We start from the raw sequence: 19,682 nt of genomic DNA on the forward strand, positions 1-19,682 counted from the left end.
AATATTTCTGTTTTTATTGTATTCTCTGATTAAATAAATGTGTTTTTTTTAGCACAAGAAACTTCTTTTAACAACATTAAAAAACATCCTACCAACCCCAAACGTTTCAACGGTATGTTAATATACATTTTATATATTAAATATAACTTAAACAGTTTTTATTGGTATATTATTTAAATAAATAAAAAAGAAAGAAAGACATTTATTTCGCAAAACTCAACATTTGGATGTTTTTATCAGCAGAGTGTCAGCTGGTAAACCACAGGACAAAAAAAAAAGAAAAAAAGAGTCAAATTCAAAGATAAGCGCGAAGTAACACCTTTAAGATAAACGAGAACCAAAATATCTGATAAGCATGCCATGCAGGACATCTTTAAAACTGGTTCATGTATTATGAAGCATAGAAAGCGTAATATGTCGAGGTGATTTAGAATAATTAATATAGTGCATGATGCAGTCCACTCATACTTCTTAATGCAAGTAACTTAGTTGAAGCCTACCGCAAAGCTAACCATGATCACATCTACATATTTCCGTGTGTGATATGTGCGAGGTCGGTGGCTGGCTTGTGTGAGTCAGTTAAAGAGAGAATGGGAGTGGGGGGGGGGGAGAGAGAAGAGGAAATGCAGTCTGTGTGCGACTCTTGAAAAGTCCATTCGATTTCACTTGCAGAGCTCATCTCCAGCTTGACAATGCCCAACTACACAGTGACTATCGCCACTGGCACTCAGTGGTTTGCTGGAACAGATGACTACATCTACATGACCCTGGTGGGATCTGAGGGATGCAGTGAGAGAACCCTTCTGGATAAACCCCTCTATAATGACTTTGAGAGAGGAGCGGTAAGAAACTAATGGTCTTTACCTGCAACGAATATGCGGTGACACTTTATTTTACAATATCTTGTAAGAATAATACATCTAATAAGCAACATCTACAAGGGTTACACTTTATTTTAAGGGGTCTTTTTTACATTGTAAATATACATTATGCACTGAGTTCTATTAACTTACATGTACTATAGGGTTAGATTAGGGTTTGGTTAGGGTTAGTGCATGTAGCATCATTTATGTATTACTATGGTAACTACATGTAACATATTTAACAGTGACACTGTAAAATAAAGTGTTACCAAATAAAGTGTAGCCCTATGTGCAAAGATTATGTATGACTATATATTAGACCTTTGAGATCATTTTAAGGAGTTTGTTCCATTGTATCTGAATTATATTTAATGTGTTGTGCGATTAAAGAAAATGCATGGCAGAAATGAATTGCCTTTCTCTTTGTGAGTTAAATGTGCAATCCTTTATAGGCTTTTTTAATGCTGGTATTCTTTCACGGCGGTTGATTAATTTGACTCAAAGCATATATAGACCACAAGTATGCTGATTAATAAGTGCTTGGAAAAAAATTGGTATTTTAAAAATGACGGATCAAATTTTGGGCATGTTTTGTCCCATATTTAATGATTATGGCTTCATGACTAATCAAAAACAATCAAAATCTCTTCATAACAACATAACATCTTTATTGTCACAGTTGAAGTCCACTATTGCATGTGTCATTTAAAGACTTATATGTACTGTAAGACTGTCTGTTGAAACTATGCGTGTCTTTTTTGAGCAACTGTTTTTAAATAACATCTTACATATGGTGTAATTCAAGGTGGACTCATATGACATCAATGTGGGAGAGGACCTGGGTGAAATTGAGCTGTTGAAAATCGAAAAGAAGAAATACTGGGTGCACGATGACTGGTACTGCAAATACGTCACGGTGAAGACACCCTATGGAGATTACATTGAGTTTCCCTGCTTTCGCTGGTTAGTTGACGACAAGGAGGTGGTCCTCAGAGATGGCAGGGGTAGGTTCTGATTGGCTGTGCACATTTTTTCCTGTAATAGAGCGCTAAACTCTACCATAATATAATATTTCAACGTTTGCTGTGTTTCAGCTCGATTGCCACAGCATGACAAGACCGGACTGGCGAAACAACACAGGCATAAAGAACTAGAACAGAGACAGAAGATATACAGGTTTGATGCAACTTTTAGAAAGAGGTTAACCACGATACTAGTTCTGGTCTCCAGGAAAAATTCTTTCCTCATAAATGCACATGTGATCAAGTCTACAATTTCAACAGACCATTCGTTTTCCTCTTGTCACAGCGCTTGCCTCATGTTCATAGAAATTCATAGATATATACAGTCACAGAAACTTTCACGCACTGCATTTTGTTTCAGAGTTTGAGGGGAAATCAAAACGTCAAACAATGACTGAAAATGTGTGAGTGGGATTCAGGACAAACTGGATGATACAGTCAGGAATATAAATTATTAAAAATAATATTTGTGATATATACATAGTATAGTCTATGGTATATATATATAGTACACTATATGTTTACATATATATTTTTTCACAGTTTAATCTTTACTCTGGTAATAATTCTGTGTATTTCAGAGTCTTTATTTGCATCAGTGGTTCCATGAAGACCTTTTAACATTCATGGCCTTCCCATTGCACAAAAGCTTCTTTATAGTGGAAAAGGATTTTTTAGATTATTGATATGTTCTTCACACTTAGAAAAAAAGTATTCTTTTAAGAACTGTTTAAAAGGTTCTTCTTTGGGGAACTGAAAATGTTTCTTCTATGGCATCACTGTAAAAAAAAAAAACCTGTTGAAATTCCAGGGTTAACTTTCTTACACGCGACCTGTTGAAAGGGGTCCTATTATGCTTTTCCACTTTTTCAACTTTAGTTAGAGTGTAATGTTGCTGTTTGAGCATAAAACAGATCTGCAAGGTTACAAAGCTCAAAGTCCACTCCAAAGGGAGATATTTTATTAAACAGAATCCCCTTTTCAAGAACTACAACTCGATGAAGTCATAAGGTTTACTCATTTGAATAATTCCCACCCACGAAATATGCAAAAAGGGGGTCGAGGCATTAGAGAAGACAGTGTTGTCGCTATGTCAAAGAGACGCTGTTTTGTCCACCCCGTTTCCAAAACAATTTTTTTTTACCTTCCTAAGACTGACAAACTTAGAGTGGTTTAAATTTATTTTAAACACTGTTCCTGAACATTAAAATCCAAATTTGTATCTGTGCGCTGCACATTTTTATGGAGAACAGCTTGTTTGCTAGCTTCTGTAAGCTCTCGCTTTTGTAAGACGGTTCACCACTCCTTAGGAAAATTAACCTTGGATTAGTGATCGATTACTGTTTGTATTATCTTAGTTTTCCGACAAATATCACAATTAAATGGTATATAACATCGTATCTATAATGAATAAGAAAATTACAAAAAACATACCACTCTGAAACGTCCTGTGAAATCCGTGCTTGCAAAGTCTATGCATGAAATTCGTTCTGCACAGTCCTCTTGTTCGTTAACATTGTCAGGGTCTGAATTGGGCTCGAATTGGTTTGAAATTGACGCCATGATTAATATTTACACTAGAGAAGAACTTGCAGTTATGGAGAGGCCAGCTAACCAATCACAGTACATTTCGTATTTCGGAAGGAGGGGCTTCATCGAAATCAGTGTGTTCGAGCCAGACTGGGGAGAGAGGTGCTGTTATAATGCAAAATATGTGAAAAAGAATGCGTTTAAAGCATGAAAACATATTCTAGTACATCCCAAAACTAAAATCAAGATTTCGTTAAAGGGCATAATAGGACCCCTTTAAATAACATTCTGTCTCGTTCTTGCGTATCGATTGATTTTATATTCCTGATTGTACCATGTTTGTCCTGAATACACTTATGGTCATTATTCTGACCATAATCGTAAGAATAAAGTACTCTCTTCACTCCAAGTAACACGTTTTCCACCATTGTTTGACATTTTGGTTTTGAAAGCAAAATACAGCACGTAAACATTTCTGTGACTGTACAAAGTGTTTGAATATTTAATGAGGCAAGCGCTGTTCAGTTTGTTGCTAAACAACTATATGATATATTTAGAAATTTTAAAGAATGAAATGACAGAAGTTATATTTGGGTAGACTATCCCTTTAAAAGGAGAGTTTAAAAAAAGAAAATAACCCAGGGTTAAGTGTGAAAAGCCTACTTTAGAAAACACTAATTATAGGAACAGAAATCTGCATTTGTCTAGTAACTCACAGGATCAAATCTGGGACGTCTGCCGATGACACCATCACTACCTCATATCTGACCACACTGCCCAGGAAATCCAGTTTTTAAAAGCAGAACCTTATATTTATTTCATAATATTGACAAGAAATGATTTGGTGCTGATGTAAAAGAGTTTTCCATTTAAAACATGATTTTGTTCTTCATGTTGAAGATGGAAAGAGTGGCATCCTGGCTTCCCTATGAGCATAGATGCCAAAGCCCATAGTGAGCTTCCACGAGACATTCAGTTTGACAGCGAGAAAGGAGTGGACTTTGTGCTCAACTACAGCAAAGCGTAAGATTCATTTAGTTTTCTGGTCTGTTCAGTCAGATCACTGTTATTTACATAAAGGGAACGTCTGTTTGTATTTATGCACATTTGCATGTTTCTTTTAGAACTCTGTTTGTGTTTTGCATGTATCTCTAACAAGGTCTGAATACACATGGATTGTTTTTGTGGTATTATACATTTGCACAGGCCTTGCCGAACTTTGTTAGCCTGTAGCTACTCCTATAAGAGTGTGACTGTTAAAAGGGGGAAATTGCAGATTCAGTAGATGGTGTTGTTGATATAAATAGTTTTGAGAAGTGTCTTTCTCAGTCACAAGCATGTACATGCTTATCACCCATATCTGCAGACACACTGACAGTCAGATTATTACAACAACAAAAAATGTTTCATGCATTAGGTGCTCTCTGGTTCAGTACGTGGGTGTGAGAAACTGGCTTCGTAACTTGTGAAAACGAAGTGCACTTAATTGTACTGAATGTGCATTTGATGTGAACATCACATCTTTAAAGTGTAATTAAAAAAACTAGACTTTCAGATATCTGATATGATATCAATGAATCAATGAAATAAAAGTCTACTTGAGAGTATTTAGAGAAAGTACACTTTTATGACTACGTTTCTTAAAGGGATAGTTCACACAAAAATAAACATTCTGCCATAATTTAGTCACCCTGAAGTTGTTCCAAACCTGTACATCTGCTGAACACAAAGGAAGATATTCTGGGTAACCAAACAGTTGATGGACCTCATTGACTTCTATAGCATGCCAAAAAAACCAAAACAAAAAAACATACAAAAACAATAATAATACTATGGAAGTCAATGGGCCCATCAACTGTTTGATTACCAACATTCTTCAAAATATCTTCTTTTGTGTTTAGCAGAAGAAATAAATTCATACAGGTTTGGAACAACATGAGGGTGAGTAAATGATGACAGAATTTTCATTTTTTTGGGAGAGCTATCAATTTTAATATACTTATTACATTTGAAATCATTGTTAATCATAATCTTTTGTCACTGTAAAGAAGTACATGTATTGTGTTGACTAACATAAAGCACATGTGAAGTACTTGATTATAATAAAACTAATTGCATTTAATATAATTTAAACTACAATACATTTTCAAAATTGCAAATAACATGCAATAAAGTGTACTATTTTAAAAAGTATGCTAAAGTGTACTTCTTTTTCACAAGGGTAGACTATCCAAAATCCTGTGTCAAAATTGAAAATGGCATAAAATTGGCCTAATATTAATTTACTCAACTAGCTCAAAATTTCTCAAAATAATAAATAAATACTGTATCTCTCTTTATATATTATTACAACATATAATGCAATATAATATATCATTGCCCATATGTAATGCGTTTTTATATTTGGCTGTGTTCTATTCCTTAGGATCGAGAACCTTTACGTAAACCAGTTCATGCACATGTTCCAGTCCTCATGGGGAGATTTTGCAGACTTCGAGCGTATATTCATGAGAATTAAGAACACAATATCAGGTTTGGGCAGTCAGTTATTAACATTTATGTAATGATCTGTTGAAGATTTGCTCATGACACATATCCGGCTCACAAACACTTTCATTGCTTAACATGCATGAATCACCTCTTTGGAATTTGAAGCACTGCTTTTGTTTAATAATTAATAGCTGTTAAATACCTAGAGTACAATGTTTAGTTTTTATGTTAGGTTTAATACTCAGCACACAGCTGCTTCAAAATGTATAATTTATATAATTATTATAATTGTGTATAATTGTGTAAGGTAAAAGTATCTTCAGGTATATATTAACCACAAACACTCTTTTGTTTGCCTGCTTGTGTCTCTTGCACAGAGTATGTGATGCAGCATTGGAAGGAAGATTTCATGTTTGGATACCAGTTCTTGAATGGCTGTAACCCAGTGGTCATCAGGAAATGCACAGAAATTCCCGACAAGTTTCCAGTCACACAAAAGATTTTGGAGAACAGTCTGGAGAGAGGTCTCACGCTGGAAGAAGAGCTCAAGGTTTGCAACACACATGAGCCATGCAGGTTGTGTCAGTTCAACATACAACAACCAACATGATAGAGAATGTGTTTAGTACAACCTAATGTCTTGCTTTTCAGGAAGGAAACATCTTTATCGCTGACTATGAGTTATTAGATGGTGTTACTGCCAATGCTACGGACCCATGCACCCTGCAATACTTGGCTGCACCCATCTGTCTGCTGTATAAGAACATTCAGAACAAAATCATGCCAATTGCCATCCAGGTATCTACACTTAAAAACAAGCACATATGCAAGAAACATACCAGACAGTTATGTTTCAGTTATGCAGACACACAATGCATGATAAGATAATTTCAGCTTCTGCATTTCTTTTTTCACACTCTCAAGCTACCGTTTAAAATTAGACAAACTGTTCAGTTAGTAGATGCTTTTGTTAAAAATGATTTAAAACAGGACGAATACAAGCAATTTAACATAAAAGAGACAAATGTTTTATTGAAAACAGCTATAAAAAGCTCTCTCGATTTCACTTTTTCTCTCAAAGAATGAAAACAGCTTTAGTGATGAAAAACCTAGACTAAAATGCATGTTTTAGCTATTTTAACTCAAAGCAACTTGCACTGACATATGTCAGAGCCAAAGTTTTGTCTCAAGATGCACACCATTAATGTTTTTGTACACAAGCATGTTTATAAAAGCTACTTAAATAACCTAACTGAATTAAGGCCTAATCCTGGCTTAATTTAAGCGCTTTCTGTGAAACCAGGGCTATATGTGATACACTCTTCATTGATAAAATGGCTTTTATTAGTAGGTATACTATGCTTTTTGCAAAAATATGTTGCAATAGAAGATAGAAGATGGAAAAAGAAATTGCTTAAAAACATGTTTGTGGTGGGCCGCGGGAGGAAACGGGCGTGTTTTCAAACCACGTTTTTGAGACTGTTTTCAGCAGTTTTAAAGATAAAATACTCAACAATGGTCTTAACTGATCAATTTGCTAATGGTTTGTCTCAAAGCATATTCAAAACACATATACATATAAACAAATGATTTGATTTTCACCATATGAGTCTTAATAAAATGATTATTTCCTATGATGGCAAAGCTGAAAATCAAAATTTTCAGCATTATTATCAGTTTTTAGTATCACATAATCCTTCAGCAATGATTGTAATGTGCTGATTTGGTGCTTAAGAAACATTTCTAATTATTATCAATGGTGAAAACAGTTTTGCTGCTTAACATTTTGCAGTGGCAACCGTGGTAGTTTTTTAAAAAGAATTACAGGAAGTTTGTTCGTGATGGGGGGGGGGGGGGGGGGTTATGGTAATTGAACTGTCAAGCACCAAATCACATTCAAATATACCACATGGTGTATGCCAAGGTTCCTCAAATCTGGATCTAGAGGGCCACTGTCCTGGAGAGTTTAGCTCCAACTCTAATCAAAGGAAACTTGAACAAGCTAATTAAGGTAATTACGGCTAGGTTAGTTTGAGTTTGAGCTAAACTCTGCAGGGCTGGATTTGAGGAACCTGTATGCACTACATATACAAGTTTTCTGAATTTTCATAGCTTTGTATAAGGTAAATAGGGAAGGAAGTCATGCAAGTCATATATTGATTTTATTGAGTGAATGGAATATGAGAAATAGTGAAGTCTCACATGCACACCCTTGCACAATTTGAAAACCATGGCTTATGCGATTGTCTATAAAATGACTTTTGAAAATGACCTCTTTTTCATTTGGATAGCTGGGTCAGACACCAGGAGAGGATAATCCTATCTTCCTTCCAACTGATGATGAGTATGACTGGTTGCTGGCCAAGATCTGGGTGAGATCTTCAGACTTCCACGTACACCAGACAGTCACACATCTTCTCAGGACACATCTGATATCTGAGGTCTTTGGCATAGCCATGTTCAGACAACTGCCGGCAGTTCATCCTGTTTTTAAGGTAATTCCTTGTTCTCTCGATGGAATTTATTCTATAACATTGGTTTGAATGTATATGCATGGTTGAGGATACATTCTAAAGGCATCTTCTGCTCTTTTAGTTGCTGTTACCTCACATCCGTTTTACAATTGCTATTAACACCAAGGCTCGTGAGCAGCTAATCTGTGAGTGTGGACTTTTTGACAAGGTTAGTTTCTCTCTTTCTCCACAGTTCACTTCCTCCATAAGCAAACTCTGTCTAGAATGTTCTCTATATAGGCCAGATTTACTAACAGCTTGCAGCAGCACAAAGCCTACTGTCAGGATTTCCTAAAGACACGCAGTGAAGAAATTGCGCTGAAATTGCACAGTTATTTTTGTGGCTGACCTTATTGCATATGCATTTGTAGGAGTTTCCCTTTCAAGCGCAAAATTTATGAGAGGAGAGTATTTAACTGAATCAGGCAAGGTGGTTTTACCAAGGTTTGCGCTAGTCAATTTACTGGTATTTGCACCATTATTAAATGCCTTAAACCAGACACTAATTTGCGCTGCTCTTCATGTCATCAGTAGATCACGCACTGAACTTTTCACTCCCATCTGCGCTTTTATGGGATGGCGCTCTCACGCCAATTTGCCAATTTAAATCTATCCCAATAATTTTTTTAAACAAATTGGTTTAATAAATGTTTCAATGACACACTTATAAAGATGGTTACTTTTTTCATTCCTGAATTAATCAGTATTGATAAGCGAATCGGCTGAAAGATTCAAGACTCATTCATAAAGACGGGCTGCATCCGATTATGCCTATTTCACTACGCGGCATGCAAAAAACAGTATGTGAAAAGAGTAATATATCCAAATTCACAGTATTCATAAAACAGTAGTGAAAAAGTTCCGGATGACATACTACTTCCGGCTAGATTCTGAAAGGCGCATCTAATGGACACTTTACTATCCCATGAGGCCACGGTCAGGGATTTGTAAATACTAGTGAAGCGATGCAATTTACGCTGGTAGGTCACATAACAATGACAACATGACGAATATAATACGTCTGCGCCCAGTGTTGTTGTACAAATTGGTTGATTGAATAATTCAATAACTCACTCATAAAGACAGTAATTAGGGCCCGAGCACCGATGGTGAGAGGACCCTATTGTTTTTGCTCCGTTTATTATTCTTCTTCTTCTTCTCCAAAGTGAATCGCTTTTTAGAGGGCCTAAACACGCTCGAAAACTCATGAAACTTTGCACACGCTTCAGAAGTGGTGAAAATTTACGTGTGATATGGTTTTCAGAATTGGGGGGGGCAAATTCGGTAAATTATTGCCCCCACATTTTGCCCCGGCTCCTGGTTTCACGTACAGGTATGAAATTTGGTACATACATGTAATGACCCAATACCTACAGAAAAGTCTCTTGGAGCATAGCCCTAAACACAACAGGAAGTGAGCTATTTTGAACTTCCTCCTGGATTTTGGGCATTTTTCGTAATTTCCTGATGTTGTACTTTAACGAACTCCTACAGATTTGATCTGATCCTCTTCAAATTTGGTGAGTGTAATCTTAAGGCCTTTGTGACGTTAAATTGCGAAGATCTAGAGTTTTCGTCGAAGGGTGTGCCCTCGGCGGCCTGACAAACATCTATCTATAAATTACAGGAACGTCTGTCTGTCTGTCTGTCTGTGTGTGTGTGTGTCTGTTCCTCGCATATCTCTCGAACCGTTAGTCCGATTAATTTCAAACTCGACAGGTGTCTTGCCACGGGCACGAGTAAGTGCAGTGCCAAGTTTGACATTGTTTGGATGAGAAATGCAAAAGATATCGTTAAATATATCATTTTTAGAAGGTTGTGGTTTAAAAATAAACATTCTGACATTATAGAGTTGTATCGGTCAAAGAAGCCCCAAGAAGGTTGTGGTTTAAAAATAAACATTCTGACATAAACACTCAGTCAGCTACACTGTTTACTTCTGAATATTATAGTTTGGTTCCCGAACGTGATAAATCCATCTATCTATAAATTACAGAAACGTCCGTCTGTCTGTCTGTGTGTTATTCGCATATCTCTCAAATGTGACATAACCACTAAATGTGTGAAAACCACTATTTTCTGTTTCAAACTTTCACATAGCATCTTTAGGTTATAACAACATTGAAAATCAAAATCTGGATTTGAATTTTTTTAAGATTTATTATAAAAACGGATTATTTTTTCCCAAAAATGCAATAAATTCATGACTTTTTTTTTTCAAAATGCTATTAATCCATTGAATCAATATAAAGTTATTTTTGATCATATTGCCATCGCAAGAAATATCTCCTGAACTTTTTTGACGGCGATCAGCTCACAAAAACTGATTTTGCACGGGCACTTTGCACTGCTCCCTGAATCGAGGTGCTTATTCATTTGTGGATGTAAACTGAATCTGTAAGTCAGCTATGCTGTTAGTGTTTACTTCTGAATATTATATTTCATTCTGGTGCGCTTAACGTTGTCGCTACTGTGTAATAGTAGCCTATGCTATTCACCAACTAAACATATCCTATTCAATGCGTTCACAGTCTCTTTCACGGGCATCATTTGTAGTTGCCTATTCACAAACTGTTTGCTCAAGCATAGCGTTTTCTCGGAGTTCACTGTGTGCTTTTTACCATGCACAAATAAAAATATCACTGAACTTTTGCTGTGTAATTGTAACAATGAGCACACACCAAACCAACAATTACTAAAAACACACACAAAAACTGATTTTGCACGGGCATTTTTTGCACTAGTTCACCCAATTTCGGCCTTTTGGTGATATATGCATGATCAGATAAGTTCAATATTAATGTTGCTTGCAGTTCTGATGTTGCTAGGCAACCACAGACAGCCTGCAGTAACTCAGGCATACAATTTTCAATCTGCCCCAAACTTCACGTTTGATAAGAGTCCTGTCCTGAACACATGCCAATGCTCATTATGATTATAGCAATAGCGCCACCTGCTGGTAGCAGGAAGTGTGGCAAATACAAAACGTGCTCGAAAAATCATGAAACTTTGCACACGCTTCAGAAGTGGTGACAATTTACGTGTGATGTGGTTTTAAAAATTGGATGGGGCAAAATGGCTTACTTATTGCCCCTACATTTTACCCCGGCTCGACGTTTCACGTACAGGTATGAAATTTGGTACACACATGTAAGGACCCAATACCTACAAAAAAGTCTCTTGGAGCATAGCCCTAAACACAACAGGAAGTCAGTTATTTTGAACTTCCTGTCAGATTTTGGGCAGTTTTTGCCATTTCCTGATGTTGTACTTTAACAAACTCCTCCTACAGTTTTGATCTGATCCTCTTCAAATTTGGTGAGTGTAATCTTAAGGCCTTTCCTAAAGGTGCCGGGTGGCGGTGGCAGGGGTGCGAGGGCCCTTTTCATCGCTGCTTGCAGCTTTAATTTGTTTTGTTCCTGAAAGAATCAGTATGTTTGAACAAATCAGTTGAGTAAATGACTCATTGATTCACTCATAAAGACAGTCACTTCTCGCTACCTGCTGGTATAATGATGTAACATCCAGAAAGGGTGACTGAAAAAAAATCACACTCTCTTGAGTAGGTACTTATTTTGAATAAGTAATTACTTCACGACCGCTTAAAAAGTATGTTCTATATAGTATGAATGTGTGTAGTATGAATGTAATCCAGATGACTACATTCACCATAAGTGACATGACCTACCTGCGTAAGTTACGTCGCTTCACTGCCATTCATAAATTCTCTCACGGAAGAGGTAGGTCATTCGGGTACTTTTTGCCTACATGTTTATGAGTTCTGTGAATTCGGACATACTTCTTTTGTCACATACTGTTTCTAGCCTACTATAAAGTAGGGAAGTATGCGGTTTCGGATGCAACCTTACAGTCTGAATAGGCGTAACACATACTCTTAAAAATAAAGGTTCTAAATGAGGGTTTTCGCCGTGATGCCATAGAAGAACCATTCTGTTCTCCAAAGAACATTTCAACGATCAGTTCTTAAAAGAACCTTTTTTTTTTTTGTAATGTGATGAACATTTTATTAATCTTTAGAACTTTTTCTGTACTCTATCTCTGTTTGTGTATCACAGGCTAATGGGACAGGTGGAGGTGGCCACGTAGAACTGGTCCAGAGGTCCATGAAAACCTTCACATACAAGTCCTTGTGTTTCCCAGACGCCATAAAAGAACGAGGCATGGACAGCCAGGAGGAACTGCCCTACTACTTCTACAGAGATGATGGCTGCAGTGTCTGGGAGGCTGTGACAAGGTATGTTACATAGCTGATAAAAAGAAGAAGAAACATTCAGTTGTAAAAAGGAATGAAAAAGACTCAATAAAAACTTGTTTTTTGTTAAGTAATTTGATATTGATTTGTTCTCTTTCTAGTTTTGTGACAGATGTAGTGAACATCTACTATGACAAAGATGAGACAGTTCAGGGTGATGAAGAGATCCAGGCATTTGTGAAAGATGTTTGCAGCTTTGGAATGCAAGATTTTGACAAATGTGGTAAATATATTCTTAAAACAAATTCAAAAATTGCATGATGCAAAGAGAGGTATGCTTGAGTATACCTTTATAAAGAGTACTTGTTATAGAAAGAATATACTTACTTTAAGGTGGAACTGAATATAATGTTGTCAGACAAGTGTACACTCTTTAAGTACACTTAAGTGGCCTTTATTTAATTTACATTATATTATCTGCACAAACAGTTTTAAAAAAATATTTAACTTCAAATAAATTTGAAGCCCACAAGTGCACATTCAGTGCATTTAACACTTTCCTAAGGGTGAGTATGTTCTTTTTAAAGGGTTAAAGAGTTAGTCTCACCCTCATGTTGTTCCAAACAAGTAAGACTTTCGTTCATCTTAGAAAAACAAATCTTTTTAAAGAAACCTCCATTGATAGCTACACAACGACCACTTTGACGCTTCAAAAAGTTCATAAAGAAATCGTAAAACTAACTCGAATATGAATTGAGTGGTTTAGTCAAAATTTTCTGAAAATGAACAAAAGTCTTGCGGGTTTGGAGTGACTTGAGGGTGAGTAAATGATGAAAGAATTTTCATTTTTGGGTAAATTATCCCTTTAAATGGCTTTCTTAAGAGTATCCTGGTGACAGAATATGTGAATGACATCAGTAGTTTTCAAGTTCCTCTGTCAGTTCACTGTTCATTAGGTGAACTGAACCACAAATCTTTTAGTTAGCAAATATTTAACTTATTAGTAGTTAACTTATAGGGCTACTGGCCTTCAATTTCCGGCCTGAGTGCATTCTTATGTAAATGTGTCTGACCTCTATATGAACCCTATACTGATGACAAGTTGACGTTGTTTGCAGAGTTTCCCAAGAGTTTAAAAACCAAAGAGCAGCTAGTGGAGTATCTAACTATCGTCATATTCACTGCTTCTGCACAACATGCCGCAGTAAACTTCGGCCAGGTGACATTACACACTATGATGTTTCTGGCATATTTTGAAGTAAAGTGAAATGAACAGCAAAACTAATATCCATGTTCTGACTCTTTACTCCAGTTTGACTGGTGTTCATGGATTCCAAATTCCCCCCCAACCATGCGAAAACCTCCTCCTACAAAGAAGGGCGAGGTGGATATGAAGTACATAGTGGATAGTCTGCCTGATCGAGGACGCTCCTGCTGGCATCTGGGCGCTGTGTGGGCCCTCAGTCAGTTTCAAGAAAATGAGGTATGAAATAAGTGCATATCTACATGAATACACACAAGCTCAGATGTGCTATGTGAACAATGACAGATTCTGAAATGTATGATTTTTGCAGCTGTTTCTAGGTATGTATCCAGATGAACACTTCATCGAGAAACCTGTGAAAGAGGCGATGGTGAAATTCCGCAAGACTCTTGGAGAAGTGACCAAAGTCGTCAAGAGCCGAAATGAGGGGAAGAAGCTGCCTTACTACTATCTGTCTCCAGAAAGAATCCCAAACAGTGTGGCTGTGTGATTCACCAGTCACACGGGACCATGCAGACGTGCCATGCTAGTAGTAAAAAGTGTTTTATCAGAGTGTTTTATGGGATAATAAAAATAATAATAAAAAAAAAAACATTTTTATATATATATATATCAAGGTTGCTATGTGTAATGTAAGAGAAGTTTCGTAGTAATAATAAGAAAATATGCAATAACACAGTTGTAGCCAGAATTGATTTTTATCTTAATATCAGTCATTTGCTATGTTTTTTATACTGTTTATTTTATCCATATGCATATTTCAGCAACAGTTTCTTCATTCTTGATCATCACAGGGGGAACTTCTTGAGTTTAAAACAGCTTGTTTGTTTAAAAATTGTGTGTAACATTAAGGTGACACTTTATTTTATTGTCATTGTTATATATGTTACATGTAGTTACTATAGTACTAACTATAAATTATGCATAATTACATGCAATTAACCCTAACCCAAACAAAACCCTAACTCTATAGTAAATACATGTTACTTAATATTACCCAGTACTTAAATGTACAATTACAGTGTAACAAGGACACATTAAAATAAAGTGTGACCCAGATTAATTGTATCTTTTTTTATTTTAAGATTGATTGTTTACTTTTAAAGTCATGAATGTATACTAGTTAATACTCCATTGGATGAAACATGATACATTTAGAGACACATAAACTTTGATGAGTCTGGATAAATTGTCTTCTGTGAATAAATGGGCAGCTTGTTTTACAATATAGTTTTGTCGAGTTGTCACTGGTTGTGTATTAAAGCCAAATTATATCAGGTCACTAGGATTAATTTCCTTTTTTTAGTTTTTCTTAAAGTTATTTACTTCAGTTTGGTTACTGAGAAGAGAAAAAATCCCACTTTGATTTATATTTTCTTTTAATTGTTCCATTAGCATTTGCACATTTTACCTCCGGAGCAGTCTACACCACAGGGTTGCCAACTTTGGGACTTTGGCTGGAGTGAGACTGTAAAACATCAGTGTGCGCGCGTAACCCTAACCCTAATTTAAAAAAACATCAGTCCTTGTTTACTTAGTATAAACCCTGATTTATGAAAAAAAAAGAAAAAGAATTTTTTTTCAAAATGTACAATTCATTTATTGATTGCACTATAAAAAAAATAAAGATAGAGGTGATTAAATAACAAACATGTAAAACAACATAAAAACAATAAAAAAATCTCAAAACAAAAGGGACACATAATAGTTACTCCACCTCCCCAGAAAACCACAACACAAGTTTCACACATTGTAGCCTATGCCACAGTGGCAGTGTTGGCCTGCTTCACCACCTCTGCAGGAGGCTCGTATCTGAAGCAGGGTTCAATCCGGTCATGAACGTTCATTGCGTCTGTCACGTGACAAATGAACGGAAGACTTGGAAAGTAATTATTTATGTTCCCTGTAAATTATTTTTGACTGCATTATAATGATTTCTTAATTCAGAATATGATAAAGACTGCATAGGTGGATGTGTCCGGGGAATTTGGCTGTTAAAAGTATAACATTTAAAGCCCCTTAAATGAATGAAAGGACTCGAAAAAAGATTCGTTCATTTTAATGAACGAGATCGAACAAACGAGTGAGTAAAATGATCGGAACTTCCCATCACTCACAGGGTGCCATCAAGTGACGGTCTGTTCCTGGTGTCAGTCTTTAGGCCAATAACTGAAAAGGTTCGCTCAGCATCCGCATTTGACTCAATCTGGGCAACCTTTGATTATTTTTTTGATCATCACACAAAATGGGGGAAAAATGTTTTTCACAATTGTATCACATTTCCTGCATTTACATACCTTAAGGGACTATGGTGATACAAAATCCAGTAAATAATTAAGTTGATTAGAATGATAAATTCTGCCAAAAAGAATATAGTAGGCTACTAAACTATGTATAAGAAAAATGTCTTACTTTCTTTATTGCTTAATAGGGGCCAATTGCCAAGACTTGAGAGAATCATTTTATAAAGTCAAAAATGTTCACCATTAATGTTTTGTGTGCAAATAAAATGTAAATAATGTTAGACTCAATTTCCACTGAAATATAGAAACAACATGAAGACAGCATATTTTAAACAATTGTTTAATGCCTTTTTTTTTATGAATGAAGGCCAGTATCACTGTAGCTACTGATGTCTCCATGAAATTTTTTTTTTTTTTACTTTTGAAAATTATAACAACTTTTAATATAAGTGAACTTAAAACTTTCCTCACATAAACCCCAAAATAAATGTAATATTTACATGTACCCTTCCTGTCTAACAGGTATGAAATATACAGAAATTGAATTAGGTTATCAAACAGTCCGCACTGCATAAATTATGAATTAAATTAGATTAATCCTTATTAAAGCTGCAAGCGTTCTTTAGTCAAGAGCAGTTAGTGGTTTTCTCTGTTCCCTTTGTTCTTTGGTTAACTTTACTGACTACAGAATTAGTGGCTGCTGTCACTTTAAAATCTGCCGCTGCTGGCTCTCACTCATCTCATTTTCTCATTTACTCTTGTTAATTTAAGTCTTTATGTAACTAACATGTCCCCCCTGTCCACATAGGAAATTACGCCCGTGAGTGAAAGGCACACCATTTTGTTATCTGCTTACCTTGTCATCCAAACTTTCAAACGCGCATCAGTGGCTCCGACTCCGAACCTATGCTCTGAACTCTCTCTGAACTTCTCACACGCAACTGACGTATCTATCAGGTGCAAGGTTTTCAGCGAATCAACGAACAGAATACACTGACATTTCTTGTGTGTGCGTGAGAGCGTGATTGTCACGCCAGATGCGTGAGAGTTGGCAATCCTGACCATTTCAGCATTTAGCAATTGCAGGAAGTTATTGCAGAATTTATTCGTTCCGTATTTTGCATACAAGATCCAGCACCGGGTTTGTATGAATAGCCTACATAAGTAGGCTTATCATGTCCAGTAGCATCACATCTCAGAATTTTAATAAAGGACCCTTTCAGGACCCAATTTATTATGACCGCCGCTAGCATAGCTAGCGAAAGCGGTCATATAGGGATTGTCAAAGTTTTTTTTTTTTTTTTTCGTCACCTTACTGAATTTTTCGTCAACGATACCAGAGACACCGAAGCACCGGGGAACATGAAATTTGGTGGGCATGTAGCCCCACTAGACTTCTAAGGAAAAATTTCGTTTGGTCCCCGGGGGCCACTCCCCCCCCGCGCTGGGCCCCCCCAAACCCCAAAAAATGCAGTTTTTCCTAAATAACTACCTGAACCGTGGCACCGAGGATGAAGACATTTTTATGGTATGTTGGTCTACTAGACTTTTACGGAAAAATTTCGTTTGGTCCCCGGGGGCCACTTCCCCCCCTGCGCTGGGGCCCCCGTAAATTTTTCGTCAACGATACCAGGGACACCGAAGCACCGGGGAACATGAAATTTGGTGGGCATGTAGCCCCACTAGACTTCTAAGGAAAAATTTCGTTTGGTCCCCGGGGGCCACTCCCCCCCCCGCGCTGGGCCCCCCCAAACCCAAAAAAATGCAGTTTTTCCTAAATAACTACCTGAACCGTGGCACCGAGGATGAAGAAATTTTTATGGTATGTTGGTCTACTAGACTTTTACGGAAAAATTTCGTTTGGTCCCCGGGGGCCACTCCCCCCCCCCCCGCGCTGGGGCCCCCGTAAATTTTTCGTCAACGATACCAGGGACACCGAAACACCGGGGAACATGAAATTTGGTGGACATGTAGCCCCACTAGACTTCTACGGAAAAATTTCGTTTGGTCCCCGGGGGCCACTGCCCCCCCGCGCTGGGCCCCCCCAAACCCAAAAAAATGCGTTTTTTCCTAAATAACTACCTGAACCGTGGCACCGAGGATGAAGAAATTTTTATGGTATGTTGGTCTACTAGACTTTTACGGAAAAATTTCGTTTGGTCCCCGGGGGCCACTCCCCCCCCCCCCGCGCTGGGGCCCCCGTAAATTTTTCGTCAACGATACCAGGGACACCGAAGCACCGGGGAACATGAAATTTGGTGGGCATGTAGCCCCACTACACTTCTACGGAAAAATTTCGTTTGGTCCCCGGGGGCCACTCCCCCCCCGCGCTGGGCCCCCCCAAAACCAAAAAAATGCAGTTTTTCCTAAATAACTACCTGAACTGTGGCACCGAGGATGAAGAAATTTTTATGGTATGTTGGTCTACTAGACTTTTACGGAAAAATTTTGTTTGGTCCCCGGGGGCCACTTCCCCCCCTGCGCTGGGGCCCCCGTAAATTTTTCGTCAACGATACCAGGGACACCGAAACACCGGGGAACATGAAATTTGGTGGGCATGTAGCCCCACTAGACTTCTACGGAAAAATTTCGTTTGGTCCCCGGGGGCCACTCGCCCCCCGCGCTGGGCCCCCCCAAACCCAAAAAAAATGCAGTTTTTCCTAAATAACTACCTGAACCGTGGCACCGAGGATGAAGAAATTTGTATGGTATGTTGCTCTTAAGGGCCCACATCAACCTAGCCCATAATCACTCATTTGTGATTTGCGCCCCTCCCATAAAAAATGAAAATGCAATATTATTCTGCTTTAATCGCCCCTATCTTCAGTGGAGATGTTCAGAACTGCACCATATTTCATGTGTATGATTAACTTGACATCCTCTGGGGGTATCCTCTGCTAAGTTTCGTAGAATTTCATCCATGGGGGGGTATAAAATAAATTCATTTATGTGCACATTTAGTGACTGTACACTCATCGGCCTGTAGATGGTGCTGTTGAGCGAAGGGTTGCTGGTTTAGGATGATACTGTCACACACACACATGCAGGAATACAAACAAACGCAAGCATGCACACACACTGACTTCCACACGCACAGACACACACCCATACACACACATACAAATCCACATGCACAGACACACACACACAAACACACACGCGCACACACACACACACACACACACACACACACACACACACACACACACACACACACACACACACACACACAGAGACAGACATGCACATACTACTACTTTTTTTAGGTATATACATAAACACGCAATACAGCCAAATTACTCCACGTCATTTATTTTTGTGGAAAGCCAGTGCAGGCCTGAGCGGCGGTCATATTTTGTACCGTGATGCGGTACATCTAGTTTCAATTCAGTTCACATTTATTTGTATAGGCCTTTTCATAATGCATAGTTTCAAAGCAGCTTTAAAGAAAATGCATGTGTGTACAGTACAATTTAGTGATCTGTTATCAGAGGTGACTGTGTCCAACATTCAATAGGCAGCACAAAGTACCAAATCACTGTCA

The 19,682-nt window shown here is 37.6% G+C and overlaps 1 protein-coding gene across 1 annotated transcript; it reads left to right on the forward strand.

Moving 5' to 3' along the window:
• The first annotated feature begins 621 nt into the window (after positions 1-621).
• alox5a (arachidonate 5-lipoxygenase a) lies at positions 622-14,527 on the forward strand. Its single transcript, XM_081350424.1, has 14 exons — positions 622-842; positions 1,669-1,867; positions 1,958-2,039; positions 4,316-4,438; positions 5,841-5,947; positions 6,283-6,455; positions 6,557-6,703; positions 8,197-8,400; positions 8,501-8,587; positions 12,495-12,673; positions 12,793-12,914; positions 13,750-13,850; positions 13,944-14,114; positions 14,206-14,527. The coding sequence occupies exons 1-14, from the start codon at positions 693-695 to the stop codon at positions 14,383-14,385; spliced, it is 2,025 nt and encodes a 674-aa protein (XP_081206550.1). The 5' UTR covers positions 622-692; the 3' UTR covers positions 14,386-14,527.
• Positions 14,528-19,682: the final 5,155 nt, after the last annotated feature.

Source organism: Scardinius erythrophthalmus, assembly GCF_964197995.2.
Source record: "Scardinius erythrophthalmus genome assembly, chromosome: 21".
Lineage (NCBI taxonomy): Eukaryota > Metazoa > Chordata > Actinopteri > Cypriniformes > Leuciscidae > Scardinius > Scardinius erythrophthalmus.